Source organism: Sinohyriopsis cumingii, chromosome 10 (genome assembly GCF_028554795.1).
Source record: "Sinohyriopsis cumingii isolate HCF-2022 chromosome 10, ASM2855479v2, whole genome shotgun sequence".
Taxonomy (NCBI): Eukaryota; Metazoa; Mollusca; class Bivalvia; order Unionida; family Unionidae; genus Sinohyriopsis; species Sinohyriopsis cumingii.
The window spans coordinates 41,788,589-41,806,194 of record NC_142970.1 but is presented as its reverse complement, the minus strand read 5'-3'; the positions used below and the strand labels follow the sequence as shown (position 1 = coordinate 41,806,194).

The 17,606-nt window shown below is 35.0% G+C and overlaps 1 protein-coding gene across 3 annotated transcripts in view; it reads left to right on the top strand.

The window, feature by feature from the left end:
- LOC149789929 (uncharacterized) overlaps window positions 1-17,606 on the top strand; it is a 160,198-nt gene that overhangs the window by 17,355 nt on the left and 125,237 nt on the right. For 2 of the 3 annotated variants that reach the window (XM_089971994.1, XM_089971993.1), the window contains exons 2-3: window positions 6,173-6,251; window positions 13,229-13,495. In XM_089971994.1, coding sequence (XP_089828120.1) covers window positions 13,258-13,495 — 238 coding nt within the window. In that variant the 5' untranslated portion in view covers window positions 6,173-6,251; window positions 13,229-13,257. Of the gene's footprint in view, window positions 1-1,955; window positions 3,970-6,172; window positions 6,252-13,228; window positions 13,496-17,606 lie in introns of those variants that run through there. The other variant, XM_089971992.1, reaches the window with a different exon arrangement.

Here is a 17,606-nt window from a genome sequence, read left to right as displayed (position 1 = left end):
TATTAAAAAAAATTATGTTTCTATTTTGCTGCAACTTTATTTGTTTACCAAACCAATATATATATGTATATATATATATATAGTCCCTGCCAGTAGTATAGTGGTTGCTGGTCTAACATATTCAATCTTGAAATTATGTTGGCTTGTTGTTTGTTCGTTAGGATTGGTAGCCCTTGTTCATAACCTTTTTGTAATGTTCTTTTAGACAATTTGTGTATTCTTTTCCAAAGAAATTTTATAATTATTGACTCAGTTTTGTCTAAATATAATTTTTCAAACTCTGTATTATCAAAGAGGTACCATAAAGAGTTGTATAAATATGTTTTTGCTATTTGTATTTTATGCGTAAAGTTTAAGTTTCTGTCAGTCCATATATTGATGTGTTTCTCTAAAGTTTGCTTTATGTGTAAGAAATTTATCATTTTGCATTCTTTTCCATACGCTACACCAAGTACTTTTATCTGGTGTCTGATTTGTGTATTTGGAAGTCCTTGTGGATTATCCTTCCATTGACTTACTAATAGTATTTCAGTTTTATTATCATTTACTTGGGAACCAGAAGCTTCACAAAAATTTTTATATTGATTTATCAAGCATGTATAAGATGATTTTGTGGTTATTATAATATTACAGTCATCTCCATGTTGGAAAGTTTTGCATTGTTCATTCATATTTGGTATGTTAATACCATGAATATTCTGATCTTGTTTTATAGCATTATGCAATACATGTACTTCAATGCTAAGTACATAAAGTAGAATTGAAATAAGACATCCCTGTCTTACCGATCTATTAATTTTAAATGGTTTTGTTTTTGCTCCATTTGTTTGTATCTGTGAGCTGATGTTATTATATAGTATTTGGATCCAATTTATAAAATCTTCTCCAAAACCATATTTTTTAAGTACTTGTATTATATAATTAATTTCTATTCTATCAAAGGCCTTTTCTTGATCAATCAAGATAAGGGCTCCGCCTGTATTTTTGTCTTCCATATAATCTAATATTATTTTAATTGATAATGTGTTATTTAATATCTTCCTGTTTTTTCCTCCAGGTTTGGTGGTGATGAATTATTTCTTCCATACTATCTTTGACTCTGTTGACTAGTATTTTGCTCATAATCTTGTAGTCAATGTTTAGTAAGGATCATCATCATCATCATCATCATCAGTCTCATGACCTAGTGTGGTCGTTGAGGCACTATGCTGCTGAACATCTGACCAGTACCCTCCACTTGTCTCGATCATGTGCCAATGCCTGTGTCTCTGCAAAACTTTTCCTGGTCCATTCTGTGATGTTGTCAGTCCACTTTTTTCTCTGTCTACCTCTCCTTCTGCCGCCCTGGATGCTGCCCTGCAGGACTGTTGTGGATAGACTGTTGGCTCTAGTGACATGGCCATACCATTTCAGCTTTCTAATTTTGACGGTGGTGAGGAGGTCCTCATATTGGCCTACTTCGCGCCTGATAGTGTTAGGCACTTCTTCATTTGTGATGTGGTCCATGTAAGAGATGCCAAGAATGGTTCTGTAGCATCTCATTTCAGGTGACTGGATTCTTCGTTGTAATTATGCTGTCAGGGTCCATGCCTCACATGAGTACAAAAAGACTGAGATGACTAGAGCTCGCAATAGTCTGATTTTAGTTTTCAGACAGATATTCTTGTCTCTCCAGATGGGTCTTAGCTTTGACAAAGCTGCCATTGTTTGTGCTGCTCTTGACAAAATTTATGCTCTTGATCCCTCATCAGTGATATTGGAACCATGATATTTGAACTGGCTCACTGTTTCCAGTTCATGTCCTCTGACTTTAATCTTTGCTGAGATTTGTTTGCCACTATTTGTCATCAGTTTTGTCTTCTCAGCGCTGATCTCCATGTCAAATCTGGAAAATGTTTCATCCAGGTTCTTCACTAAGGTGGCTGACTCCTCTTCACTGCCTGCCAGCCCATAGTAAGGATATTGGTCTCCAATTTTGGATTTCATTTTGTTTTCCTTTATTTTTATAAATTAACGTGATAATTCCTTCTCTCATAGTAGAAGTCCTTTCCCCACTATAAAAGGAGGTATTATATACATTTTTAAGGATTGGAGTTAAATGTAATTTGAATTTTTTATAGAATCCCGCCGTTATCCCATCGGATCCCGGCGATTTATTTATATTAAGTTGTTTAATGGCTTATGTAATTTCTTGCTCATCAATAAGAGCATCATATATTTTTTTTGTATCATCATTTAGTTTTGGTAAATTTAATTTATCTAAGTATTGTTTGATTTTTCCCTCAGTTATGTTTTGGGATTCATGCAGATTTTTGTAATATTCAAGGATATAGTCTAAGATAGGTATTTTATCATGGATAATTTGATTATTATGTTTTAATTCTGTAATATTCCTTTCAGTTGCTTTCCTACTTTCTTCCTTAGCATAGATATTTTTACCTGTTTTATATAGGCTATCATATTTGCCTGCCCTTATTTTGTAGCCTTGTGTCTTGTAGTCTTCTATTTTTTTGTAATTCTTTTTTTGCAGTTTGTATTTCTATATCTAATGAGTTTATGTCTTCTGTTATTTTTATACATTCATCTATTATCAATTTGTTATTTTGTTGGATCATTTTTCGATATTTTTTTGTAGTTTCAGTGATGTCTTTTTAAATTTTTTCCCATAGATAATATGAGAAATAATTATCAAATTTTAATATGTTTTCAATTTCTTGTTGGTACTTTGGTAGTTCTAATATGGAATTGTTCATTTTCCATGTACCATTTCCCCATTTATTTGGTTTTCCTACTTCAATTTTGATTTCTATTATGTTGTGATTTTATTATTTAATATTTTACTATTTATCAGGTTATTAATTATATCTTTGTACATATATGCTCTATCAATCCTAGAGCTTGAATTTGTGTTTCTAAAGTTAAACGTATATTCTCGTTTATTTGGGTATTTATATCTATATGTATTGATTAAATTATGAGTTAGGATACAATCGTTTATGTGTTTTTGAAATTTTTTGTCATGTTGGGTTAGGCCATTTGTTTTATCAATTTCATCACTTACATTGTTAAAGTCTCCTAATATTGGTGTATTTTCTATTACTATTGGTTGGATATATTCATTAAGATCATTGTAGAATTCTAATTTTTGCTGTTTTTTAGCAGGCGCATAAATATTTATGATATGTTGATTATTTATAGTTATATGTAATAATCTTCCTGCAAAATTATTTGGTATATCATTTTTTTCCATTGGGATGATAACCATTTTTTATTAATTAATATTCCTACTCCTGAGTAAATTTCTTTTCTATTAATGTTTGTGATAAATAGAGTATCCATTTGGTCCTCTATATATTTGATAGTTTTATGTGATACTTGGTGTATTTCTTGCAGGCATATAAAATCATATCTTGCTGCAATTTTTATAATCCGGTTAGCTTTAGTTATTTCTAAGCCATTTGTATTAATTGAAATTATGTCAAAGACTGATTTCTTTTCCACTTTTTCCTTTGGAGGTTTTTTTTTGTATTAAAAAAAAGCAATTACTTAGTGGATGTTTTTTGTTCCATATTATTATTCGTCTTGGGTTGTGTTGTTTGTTGTGTTTAGGTTTAGGTTTAAGTTGGAGTTTAGAGTTTTGGGATTTTGGTTATCCCTTGGATTTGTAGTTAGTGTTTGTGGTTTTTGTTTTTCAGTTGGTGTGTTTGTTTCTTCCATTTCTGCAGTCATTCATTGATGTACAGACATTAAACACGCGTACGTATTGTGGTATACAAAGCATTGATTGGTGAGCATGGCAATCAATCAACCAATCCGAAATGACCATGCAGTGCGCGCGGAATCTAGCCTGTTGATCACATATTGCAAACCGTGTTTTAAATGACCAAAATTCTTACATTAATCGGAGATATCATTAGTAATGACAGCCTTACCCGGATATTTGGATGTAACCTTTGACTGATTGAGGAGGTAATTATATTTGACACTCTTGCATTGTTGTACAAGATATGCCAAAAGTTAACGATGATGTTGTTTTACCAGGGGCCATCTCAAAATGTTTGCGTATTACTCCAATAACAATGCTTGCGACTAAAATCAGCTGATCGGGAGAATACGCAAGGTTGAGGCATAACATTAAGAGTAAATTGGAGAATATTTATTCCAATAATTAAAATGATGACAGCCTACTCTGTACATATTATAACATGCGTATTTAAGAGGAACATATCCTCAAGAATATATTTAAGTTTTAAGTTGATAATATGATACAATGTAACGTCTGCAAAAGGAAACCTATTGGATTCACCGTCTTAATACGGTATATCCAAAAGGTCTAAATTCAAAAACATTATATGACATTCACAATTCTGTTTTTCTTTTTCTTCTTATTTTTTCCTGAATTATGTCCCCTGTTTACAATTAGATAAGAATATTTTTATATTATTCTACGTTGCAGAAAAACTTAATTCGTAAAAGTATAATCTAATGTCATGAAAATAAGTTTATTATTTCTTTAAAAATGAAAGTGCATTTTAAATTAATTCTCTTTTTAATACGATTAATATTTATAAAATACTTGATAGTAAGCGTTATGTACACCATAATTTTTAATATATAAATTGAGTTCTGATAAACTATTTAACATTTGTCAAGAATATATCAATATATATTTCTTATAATATTTTTTAAAAAAATTGTATTTATTTATTTTCTATATCTTTAATGGGTGTGCATTATGCTAATACAAATATTTATAAAACTTTTTATCTCTATTTAGTAATAAATTTTATATATAATTATCAGTAGAGATATATGTATCTTTAAGATCCAGTTTGATATATTTTTATGTATTATGATATCATTAATCTTTGCTGTATATGCATATCTCCATGTCATGTATTCGTTACAGTATAAGATAATCAGGTTAAAAATGTAAGCTATGATGTCATCTTGTTTATGTCATATTGTTTATTTCATTGATCACTTAGAAACAACATACTGAATGCCGTAAGCAATGATATTGAATTCAGTTTGAATTCAACCCGATGAAGCATTAAAGCGAAACTGGTCACACATTCTATGTGTTGGTGTTGTTTAGTTTAGAATATATATATATATATATATATAATCATGCGCATTCATGAAATACCTTTGTAACTTGTATCATTGTTGCTCACGAGGATCATTAATTAAACCAAGACCATCCAAATGAAGTTTAATATTAGGCGTCTAGGAAAACAATTCATGTCCATTTTAGAGTTATGTCCCTTTAGTGTCACTAGAATGATTTGTTTTATTCTGGTGCTCAATATGGGAATAGTTGTTGGAACAAAGGGAAGATGTTGCCAGTGCATGCGATAATTTGTATGAATTTGCACATTTGGAAACCAGTGATGCCTGAGAACTCCAGCGAATTGGTTTAAAGTTGTGCTATTCAGCCGTTTACCTTCAAACTGCTTGTCTCGACACAAGTCATGCATATCACAACTTCTTTTTTGTAACTGTCTACACATCTGTTTTTTTTTTTTTTTTTGTCTTCACACGACTCTTACATGCCCACCATTACACATTTGGTGAAATTATCACACTTTTTTTAACACCAAAATACATCTTACTTTTGCCTGTTCATGGACAGTTCTTTTCCAGTACATTTAAAATTAAAAATAAAGCCATAACAAGTTGTGCTTGTCACTTTTATTATCATCTCTTTAATCCCACTCATCATATACATTTGAAAATATTATTAAATGAAAGATTGCTGTGTCAGAAAAATGTAAGAGTTATATTTTCCCATTGTAGGCCACATAAGTCAGATGTTTTATCAATAAAATATGATGAAATATGTGACAACACAAAATGACCTTATTTTTTTTTATTGATAAAACATCAGACTCTTGTGTCTAGACCTCCATATACTGTCCTTATTTTATATTTATAGCAACTCTATATGACCCATTTCAAAGAAGGCAGATTTTTTAATTTAAATTTGAAACTTTGCCTTGCAGATTTGTTATATTGATAATCAAGTTAGTCAGCGGACCAGTCTGAATTTTTTAAGAATTGCTCCCAGATGTAAAGTGAAATGTTGGCATTTTACAGGATCACATCACAGAGCATTGATAAACATAATAAGCTTCAAGTTTGCTAATGATTTTTTCTGTTTGTCATCTAGGTAGAGAAAGGGCAGTCAAGTGTAGAGACAGAAATACCTCCATCTGTGCCATTCCCTGGGGATTCTGAAGACAAACCAGGTAACTGTAACTACACGACATTGTTACGTGTACAAGATGGATTTTATCCTTAATTGAATGTTTAGAACAAATTGAGAATTTTAAGGGTTTGCTTTGTGTCCTATTGATTTACCAAACAATAGTTTATTGCATATCACGAGTATATGAAAAGTAAAGTGATAATACAGTAGTTTGTAAAACATTTAGACATCCATCATTTCAGTTTGCAGCATTGCATGTTTAGTATTATTTGATGATGACACATATCAGTCAGAGAAGAATGATATATCCACAGCAGTGATACCAGTTTTATTATCCCGATGAAGATATCACTGTTGGAACTGCACATACACCTCTCCATCGATAACTCATGCACATTGGGGTCCAAAAACATAGACCACACTATAAGCGAGGGTGCGAGTTACCGTAAGACCTCCAAACAATCCACTAGACATCCAGATAACCACGGGGTTTAGGGATGGGGAACTGGGCTGTTTAATGACTGGATCCTTTTTTATAATAGCATAGAAAATAATTGTCAATAAAGCATTTTTTCTGATGAAGTTGATTGTTAATCTGTAATAAATTACATTTATTTTCAAAATCTCCAACATCTGAAGGATCGATAACATGGTTACACCTGGTTTCAACAACCAACATTGTGCACAAATGTTTTTGTGTATTACATGACCGCTTTTTGTTTTCTTAAATAGTTTGGGTCCTGGAGTGGTTTATCATTTTTGTGTGCAAAACATGGAGTCTACTAAGCAGGGAACCAGACTAACTTTTGATACACTACAAAATAAGATTCCTTTTTATCAAAATCATGCAACATTTATTTTGTGAGACAATTATCTACGTTGAAACTCAATTAACATTGAAACATTTAATCATCATTGAAGATATCTTTACATGCAAATTCTGGTATTCTCTGAAACTCTATTCCACACAGTGGTCTGTACATGTGAAACAAAGTGCTTTATTTTGTGAGGCTGCCATTTTGCTTGGTTGCCTTGCTTTCCTTGATCACAGTTATGAACGAGTCTGTTATTGTAAGGTAGTTCAATCAGATTACTCACACAATAACCAGAGCCATAGAGAGCGATCATGGACCCTGGGGTAAGATACACCTGGGCCTATCTTGTTCAAACAAAATTTTTCTTTCATAAAATTAAAAAGTGTTGTTTGGTTCGGGCCCTGGGAATATATCCCTGTTTGCCCCCCCCCCCCCCTGTTTGCCCCCCCCCCCCCCCCCCCCCGCCCTCTTATTGGCCCAGACAATAACATTCATTACAGTGTTTGATTGATCGACTGAAATGAGGTGACCAACATATGACCAGTGACCCTTGGTCTTAAGCATGCAGGATTTGGATGCCTTGTGACGTTTTTTTTTATTATTAATTCCACCTCCTTTATTTGATTCAAAAGACGTAATTGTCATGATAATATAAAAGGAGGCCAGCTTTTCATTTAGTGCAACAATACGACACATGCTTCTGCTAGTCCAATATCAAAACATGGTCAGTACTTAATTTGGTTCTCAGAGAAATGCTCCTAGGCGTATATTATTGCAATGATAAATTATCAGAACGGTCAGTAAATGATCCTATAATATGACATAAAACTGTTTGGCTTAATGGTCCAGGTGGTTTTTGTAAAACAGTGCATGCATTAGAATTATTTAGGGATTCTGATATGGTTGTGCTGACACCCACTCGCAGACTTGCTAGGGAGATGATACAGAGAGGTGTTAAGGCAGTTACTTATCACACTTTCTTTCGATGGCATGGTGATGCATGGACTTCTGCTTGTATGGATGAGAAACATTTTCATAAAATTAACATTTAGGATGAAATATTTACCATGTCCAAAGAAACGTTAGAAATATTTCCTGGTTGGTCAGAAATAAAATAAACTACTATTATGTGCGGATATCATGGGCAACCTCCTTCACTTACATGAGAATTGTCAGATAAATGGCTGCGAGATTGTGTCATCGTTTACTAGAAGATGTTGATAGATCACAGGGCCAGCAATGAATCACAGAGAGAGCTAAAAGCATTAATTAGACTTCAACCTCACAGGACTCAATGTGAGATAATGTGCAGTGTAATTCAAGAAATGTCGATTTATGGTTTCTGGAACTTATGGCGTCCTAATGATGTGATAGCTTATTCAGGAAAATAGTTTGCATTTCACTTTGGTGTGGATTATTTGAGCTTCAGCATGAAAGATTTCCTTGGTTGCCAGTTTCATTACGTTGTCATCCAGTGGATACACATCGCCGGAATATTCTCGTGGCGATGCCACATTCGGCGACCTAGCAAAAGCTCATTCTGTCGATCGAGTCCACTGGTCAAATTTGGTGTACCTAGCAGTATATATAGTTACAAACATATCTCAGCTGCATAGGACGGTTTATAACCAACCTCAGGAACAAACTGACTGGCCATCAGCGAGATGGCAAAAGAAAAAAAAAATAAACATGACCTGGTGAATTTATCGTGACACTAAAACGTCACACGTATCAGTTTTCTTGCTCTTACACCACAATATTGTTGTGGTATTTCCGTGGACAGAATTAAAAGTAGTTTGTACCATACACATGAAAATTTCACACCGACTTGTCTTGAGTGTAACCAATGTTGAGAAGCTAGTGTCATTTGCTAGTACATGAGGTATGATGACTGACAGTTATATATTACCATACCCATGAGGCAGGAGGACTTGCAATATTTTGCCTTGTACATGCATACAACTATTAAGGAAAACACGCCGGATATGAAGATATGCAATTTGATCAATACAGTACGGACAAATGGACAGACCATACAAAACATATTGCACTAGCTGGCCAGACTGTAAAGCATATATCATCTTTGTTATGCTGTTTACACTGCCAGCTAATCTGTCTCACCATACAAATGATCTGTGTATGTTTACTTGTGTTTCATCCTTCCAAACAAACCACATAGCCGACCAGCCGTATCAACCATAGACCATGCTATACCAGTCAGCCAAGACCACAAGGCATATACCATCTTTGGTATGCCTTTCTGACTGCCAACAAGTCATTCCATCCATATGAATGAACTTTGTTATGTTTACAGTTGGCCGAAGCCTGTTATGTGACTGGTGGGTCGGACAGCTGATTGATCGGAATGATCATTCCTATGAAATTCACAGTTAAACAGCATTACTTATAATGCTGTCCAGTTGAGTCAAACCATTCATGCCTGACCAGCATTCCATAATATTACCACTACTAATGGCGTATAAATATATACAAAATTGGGCAAAATGATGTATGTTGATTGTACTTCATGATTAATTCCCACTAATAAGGTAATGAATCACATTCCAGAAAATGCTGATCTGACAACGGAATAGACGGGATCCAGTTCACGGTAGCTATAGAGGAAATGTATAGATTTTATATCAAGTGACATCCTCAACCTATAATCAGTTCTACTTAAGGTCAGCGCCTCCTTAGATATAGGTGATTATGACAGAAACATCATCCCACAAGTGCTAATGATTGCAAAAATTACTGGGTATTTGTTGGAGCATTTTCAATCCAGATGACACGATAGCATCTTTATAGCAAGTCGGTTGCATGCTGTTTTCTCACCCACTGATAAAAACTCACATACAGAAATGTTCTCTCTATGTATGCCTTTTCTAGAAGTTGATAAATTGCATCTACACGTCTTTATAGACCCATCAAACTTGGGAATGTTGTGTTAACTTCTTCCATACCTGACACATTTATTTTTGTTTGCTAGAAATGCTGCTAAGAATCATTGCTATTTTCCTGTGCACTCACTCCCTTTTGGTTTCCATTTCTATTAGGGTGTTGAATTGAGGAGGGGAGAAAGCAAGAGTAAAAAAGTTGCCCCTGATATAGTTGACTATCTTGGCATGACCCTGTTAGGGAGCATACATGAGAAGGGGATTTTTGTTGCCAGAGAATTTACTGTGTCAGTTTTCAGCAATGACATGTCATCTGGCCCTATTTTCACACATGGGCATTAAGGAGAGAGAGGAACAGAGTTTCTCCTTCCCCATTTCTTCCATCAATTACCACAGGTATACTCTCGCCCACATACTCTGGTGAGCCACCTGAGGTACCAGACTACTCACTTGTATCAGATTGGACCAACCATTCTTGCAAAACAATAGGTGATCCAAACCATGTCATGGGGCCTCCATATTTTGTTTTTTTTTTTCTTCTCTTTCTAGCTTCTGTGCTTGTTAAGGTTGGTGTAGATGGTACAAACACTGCACAAGCAGGGCGTCAACACCAGAACAATTTTGGTCTCAAAGTCCATTGGCACTTGAGACCAGTGATAATGATAGTAATTAATGTTAACAGATTGAAGTAACTCGATTCCAGTAATGTGATTGCAATTTCTTAAGAACGATTAATCAACTACCATTTATATATATATATATATATATATATATATATATATATATATATGTATCAGTAGAAAGATTTATAACCTGTTTTGAAACAACCCCAGTAAAACAATATATGAGAGCAACAGATTAATGCAGAAGTGACTTAAGTTAGACCATATTGTTGGTCTCATTCATTTGCACCGAAAACATATTGCCATGAATAGATAATACACTGAAGTATCAAGTCGTTATATCAATGAACTAAACCCTTTTTCCAATCGAATCAACACAACCAAGAACAAATATGGCACCATGCTTGACATGTGAATGTGTCTAATTTTTAGATAGAGGGATACTTCGTTACAACAATATATTTAGGGGCCCCAAGTGGTCTAAAGCGCTTTCCGTTATGGATACTGCCATCTGACCAGCTGTATGCGTGGGTTCGAGTCTATGATTCAGCCAATGTGGGTATGTGAGAAAGCTTGCCAGTAGCTTTTTGTGGGTCGGTGGTTCTTCCTTGGGTTTTTCCAGGTTCTTCCTCCACCATTAATACTGGCCACCATGCATAGAACATATTTGGCGTTAAACCCCACAAGAACAACAACAGCAATGTATTAATGTGATAGTTAATTTAAGGTTTCATTTTATATGAACTTGTAGTTCACTTTGTTCAGTCATCAATAAGTGCCACTATTTTATTAACTGCTTCTTTTGTATTTCCACAATAATGACTGGTGTCAGATACAAGTTTGACCATACATAGTTTTTTTCCTGAGCATACCAGTAGTCATGTGATATAACAGTAAACCACATTCTAATGTTGTAGAGCACAGGACAATGGTGTTTGTGTTATATTACATTGATACAACCTTGACAAGTTCTCTGCTGGATGACTCTGGCTTTGTCCAGGTTGTAACATCAACAGTTATCTGGTCATTGCTCTCAGAATAAATATGTCGAGAATTGTGTGTCCTTTTGTAATTTGTCAAACAGTATTTTCAAAGTTTTCTACAAAAACATTGGAAAGGGGTTTATTGATGATATCACATGACTATTGGACCTGATGTCATGGTCATGTGACTAGTAATGACAGTGGCAACAACCAGGTCACATTTCATCAAAACTATAGTTTCATCTTATCTGTGAGTGGAATAAACACACTATGATTAAGTGAGATTTAAGCCAGAACTGTTCGTGAACTGAATCATTCAGGCTGTGGGATGGATATCAGAGTGCCCATTCTCTCTCAGGCTTGTATCATCAAAGTTTGTCATCCCAGAGGGCACAGTTCTAAATGGTAGGACCTATATTTCCAGCTCAAAAGGTCACCCTTTTAGATTGATTGATAGCTTCTTAAGATGCGGCTTCTCTACTTCCACTGGATTTTACTGGGGTGGGTGGGTGTTTCCCTTTTGAAACCGTGCCTGTTCAGATGGAGTCCCTTCCAGCCAGTTTATCTAGAAGCTGTCTCAACCTTAGGGTACTGGGGATAATATCACATGGGTAAGGGAATGTACCTACTTCCACCTCTTACATATTCTCCTAAGGTATTATGACTGAATATGACAGGATAACTTATTTGAAGAAGAAACCAATTTTTCCTATTAAAATATGTTTCTTCATGAATACTTACCCAATGCTAATACACATACACCCTCCCACCTTCCCCATAGTTACATCCATAGACTGTGCCTTGTGCTTCAGTAGTAACAGATACGTTTGCAGGCTTTGCTGCCAGGTCTTATACCTAAGTGGAGATCACTCTGTCTGACTCGCATAGGCCACCATACAATTTTTAGCTCCCTTTAGCTAAACATAGTATCTGGGAGGGCTTGATTTTGAGCGGTAATAGTAGTACTCTGATAGCATTATGATTGGGTTAATATTCTCAAAGAAACATATTTTCTAGGAAATATTGGTTTCCTAACAGAAGAAATTGAAGTTAACATTTTTAAGGCGTGACCATAGACGTAGGGAAATTAAAGTCACAATCTCCAATGTGTATGTTGCCAATACAAACAACTTGTATTATACCAGGCCCTCTCTCAGAAGTATATACTGAATGTAGAGTGCTGCCATAAAGACATAATAGTTATTATTGCTGTATGATTAAAAGTTGGCTGTATAGATGAAACATTAAGTTGCAAGTGTCTAAACATCCTTTTGAATACTTCCTATGTTTTTCGTCCATGGAAAATTATTTATTAATGGCAAAGTCTCAGATCAGTCTAGCATCCCCCTCCCCCACTACACCAAATGATGAAAAGTGGACTTTCTCAAAACAACACAATGCATATTCTCAATATAGAAACAAATATTATGCTATAAGACAGCAAAATGAATCTTTATTCCTGCGATGTTGTTAAAAGTTTCACAGTTGTATATGGATACACCAGATAAGGTTCAAAGAGGTCAAATGATAAAAGGGTTTGCTAATTCTTCTAACACTACCAGTAGTGCATGTACCTAGAAGAAAGTGAATATTGTTTGTCTTTTTTCCCCCTTAATTGTATTACAACTTTATGAAAAGAAACACTGTTTTACATTTTTTTTCTCACTTAATCCATGTTGTTGAAAATATCTGTTTTCAGACCCTATTATTCCTGTGGAGATCCTTCATATGGATAATGAATCCCTTATGTTGTACAAAAAGGCTCTGCGAGATGGAAAGGAGAAAGTTTATAACTGCAGAGTCATGGTGGTTGGTCAGTTTGGGGTTGGAAAGACAACATTAACAAAGCGCCTCCTTGGACATCAGGTTGATATATCTGAGAGGACGAGTACAGAGGGAATCGATGTATATAAACATTGTTGCAAAATCTCTCTGGACACTGGGGAATGGATAGTACAGCACGAAGGTAGGCCATCATTATCCATGAACCTTACGTGTAGGTACTATGAACAAAAGTACAACTTGAAGGTAGGCCATTATTAACTGATAACCTTATGTGTAATCACAAAGAACAGATGTACACCTTGAAGGTAGGCCATCCCTATTTGTGGACTTTTTGTGTAATCACATAAACAAATATACAACAGCCTATGTTCTTCATCGTATTCATATGACATATATTGGTGTTGGGATGTTACACCTAGTCAGATCTTGAAAATACTTGAGATTCTAGTTAGTCATTTCAGTGTACCAGTTTTATGAATGTCAGTTTTACAGTTACTAAATGATCTTGGATGTGTGTGTAAGACTGAATGGAGAGATTTCAATGTTATCTTGAAGACTGTTGTTTTGATTATCGGGGGGAAAACTTGTACGAGACATGACTTTCACTATATTTTAATGATACCTTGAGGTATGTTCTTTAGATTGTCAGAAGGAAAACTTTTTTATATGGCATGATGCAACTCAGTGATTTAAATATTATTTGCAGTCCTTATTTTATTAAAAAACAGGACATATTCCACATCTGATTCAAAGAACTATCGTGTCATATGGACAGTATATTACAAAAGTAAGTTGATCATAGAGTAGGCATATTTGCAACCATGTATGGCTAATGGCCAGCAATATTATGGCACAGTGATGTGTACATAGCACAGTCCTGTGTACATGTTTTATATGTCTGGGGTAATGCATTCATGCAAAAAGTACTCATGTATCTACCAAAGGCTTTACTGACATAAATAAGCTTATCACTCCATCTGTCCATCCACCAACATCTGTACATAAGCTTATCACCGCCATCTGTCCATCCACCAGTATCTATATATAAGCTTATCACCGCCATCTGTCCATCTACCAATATCTGTACATAAGCTTATCACCGCCATCTGTCCATCCGCCAACATCTGTACATAAGCTTATCACCGCCATCTGTCCATCCACCAGCCTGTCTGAATGTAGGCATGTTGCCACATCTTTTGATCCGCCAACCTGTCTGTGTGTAAGCATGCTACCACATCTTTTGATCCGCCAACCTGTCTGTGTGTAAGCATGTTGCCACATCTTTCCATCCACCAACCTGTCTGAATGTAAGCATGTTACCATGTCCTTCCATACACCAGCCTGTCTGAATGTTAGCAAGTTTCCACATCTTTCCATCCGCCAGCCTGTCTGAATGTAAGCATGTTACCACATATTTCCATCCACCAGCCTTTCTGAATGGAAGCATGTTGCCACATCTTTACATCCACCAGCCTGTCTGAATGTTTCTTTTGATCTGCCAGCCTGTCTGAATGTAAGCATGTTGCCATATCCTTCCATGCACCAGCCTGTCTGCATGTAAGCATGTTACGTTTTTCCATCCGCCAGCCTGTCTTAATGTAATCATGTTACCATATTCTTCCATCCACCAGCCTGTCTAAATGTAAGCATGTTACCACATCTTTCCATCCACCAGCCTGTCTGAATGTAAGCATGTTACTACTACTTTTGATCTGCTAAGCTGTACATATGCATGGTACCGCCATCTGTCAGTCCACCTGTCTGTACATAGGCTTGTTGCTAACTTCCATAATGTAGTGTCCATGGCTCTTTCTGGAGTACATATATCACTCATTCCATCAAGGGTTGAACGGTTGACACTGTCTGAATGAAGGAAACTGTCAATACTCATGAGGTAGGGTTTTTAGGCAGCCCCAATTGGACGGAAGTTACTTACATCCATTAGCAATCCCCACCTTCCTGATACAGGTCTTCTCACACAAGGATAACTATGAAGGGTTGATGCAGTCTCATTTGTTGGACTGTTGTTTCCTGAACAGAGGTTCACCATTGTAACCCTTTTGAATCAGAATTACTGAATTATACATTTATATGGTACATTCTTTCAGTGGAATTTAAGACATAAGTTGTAGACCTGCCAACCAGTACAATTTTGCAGTAAGTTTTTATGGAAGTGACCCTTAAAATATGGACATACAGAAAAAAACACAAATTACAGAACTATGATTGTTTGCGGTAAAATCCAGATACTGGCTTGTCTGTGTCTGATTCAAATCCCGATTCCATTTTAGATTCGTTGGAGTTGGTCGGGGTACCAGACTAACTTAACAGGACTACCTCAGATGCTTTAAACTGCATATATTTTATGATAAAAAATGTCTGATCAGGATATTTATTTTTTTCTAATTTTCATCTAACAAGCTACAGGTCAAGACGAAAGTTACAGTGCACCTATTAAAAAGTTTTAACAGTACAGAATAATAAAAGGGAATATTCAGATCATTTGGGAAAATAGCAGGAATGGCAATATTTACGTTTTATTGAACACAAAACAGGTCATTCCTTACCCATGTCATTTGGTTATTTTGTACCCAATGCTGTTGTCATTTGTACACAAAACTAGAATTGTTTATTGTATACATTTAAGTACAAATTTAACCACCATTTTTTTTCCTACATATTTTATTTTATGCTCTTACATATTCATTTTCAGACATTGCCCTGGTGACAGTTGCATGCCATATTACCTGGAGTGCTTTATATATTTTTTTGCTGCTATAATCCAAGCATGCCTAAACTTAATCAGTTATTTAAAACATTAAATATATAGCATTAAAATACAAAAGTAAATATATGTCAAATGCAGTGCCAAGTTAAATTTACCTTCACCCCCACTGCAAGAGTATTTATGTGCCTTGTATTGACGAGGATACCAAAATAAAACAGATTGTGCCGAGCAATGAAAATACATTTTCACTCACCAAATTAAGTTATTTCAAATGAGAATTTCAGTTATGTCAGTAACATACATGCCAACCCTTGGTGAGGAAAAAGTTTAATCCAAGTGGACAAATGGAGTAATCAGAGAATAAAATGAATAATCCATATATAATATGATACAAATTCAATGAGCATATGTACAAATAGATTTCTTTATCCCTCTGGACTTTTAACATCAATTACAGCTTCAAGTTTTCGTATACAACACTTTGAGCTTTAAAAAGCAAAAGACTCATATTGCATTTCAAAACACTTTGTACCAGCTGAGACAGTGATTGCTATGCACAGTAGTAGAGCACTAAATGCTTGGTTACTGAGCCTGGATCTAAATTCATTTTTATTTTTGTTAACAATACTTAATAATCTCTCACAATTATGTTTATTCAAAGCATTATCAAGCAAATACAAGAATGTTTTCTCCAGTGCAATCCACTGTTAATTCTGGTAATGAAAGAAAAACACTCTAACTTTGCCCTTTTCGTTGTCAAAGTCTCTTACACAGTTACACCAGTGGAGTACACTATAAATAGAAAACCTGTTACTGATTCGACTCCATACACATAGGCCTGCCTCTTAACTGTTAAGCAGTGCAGTGTATATTACGTTTAACAGCACTTTTAACCCTTTTACATTTTTATTACACATCTAGTATGCATGGAAAAATTTAAGAGTAAAGTCCGATCGTTATACCTGTGTAATTATTTTTCAAGGAAGAATTTTTGTATGTGCCATTTTTCATACTACATCACTAAGTCCTCTGAATTTGATGATTTATAAAAACTAATTGCTGCCTACATCAATATCAGAGCCTTTAGCTAAGTTATTGAAACTTTTATAGTTGTGATTCTAATAATGAAAACTTTTGGAGAGTGGAGAATCATAATCATCATTTAAATTACGTATGTTTTTGCCCAAACGGGCATGTATGTCTTGTTAATGTCCATAGCAGACTAGAGCCACATCCTCCGGGAACTACTGTGCATAATAATAATGAGGACTTTGTACAGCGCCTAATCTTTAGAAGCTCTAAGCGCTTTCAACATTAGACAACACCTATAAGATAAAAACATTATCATATTATTACAAAAACAAACACATGAAATTAGAAAACATTAAAAAATAAAAAACATGCTGAGAATATTTCAGGTTGGAAACATTACTACGTCTTTAAGTTTGTTCTTGCAGTCGAAATAAGTGAGTTTTCAGAGCGCTTTTGAATGTGGTCACTATGTAATTGTATCTAAGTTCAGTGGGGAATTCATTCCACGTTGCTGGGCCCTGGTATGCAAAAG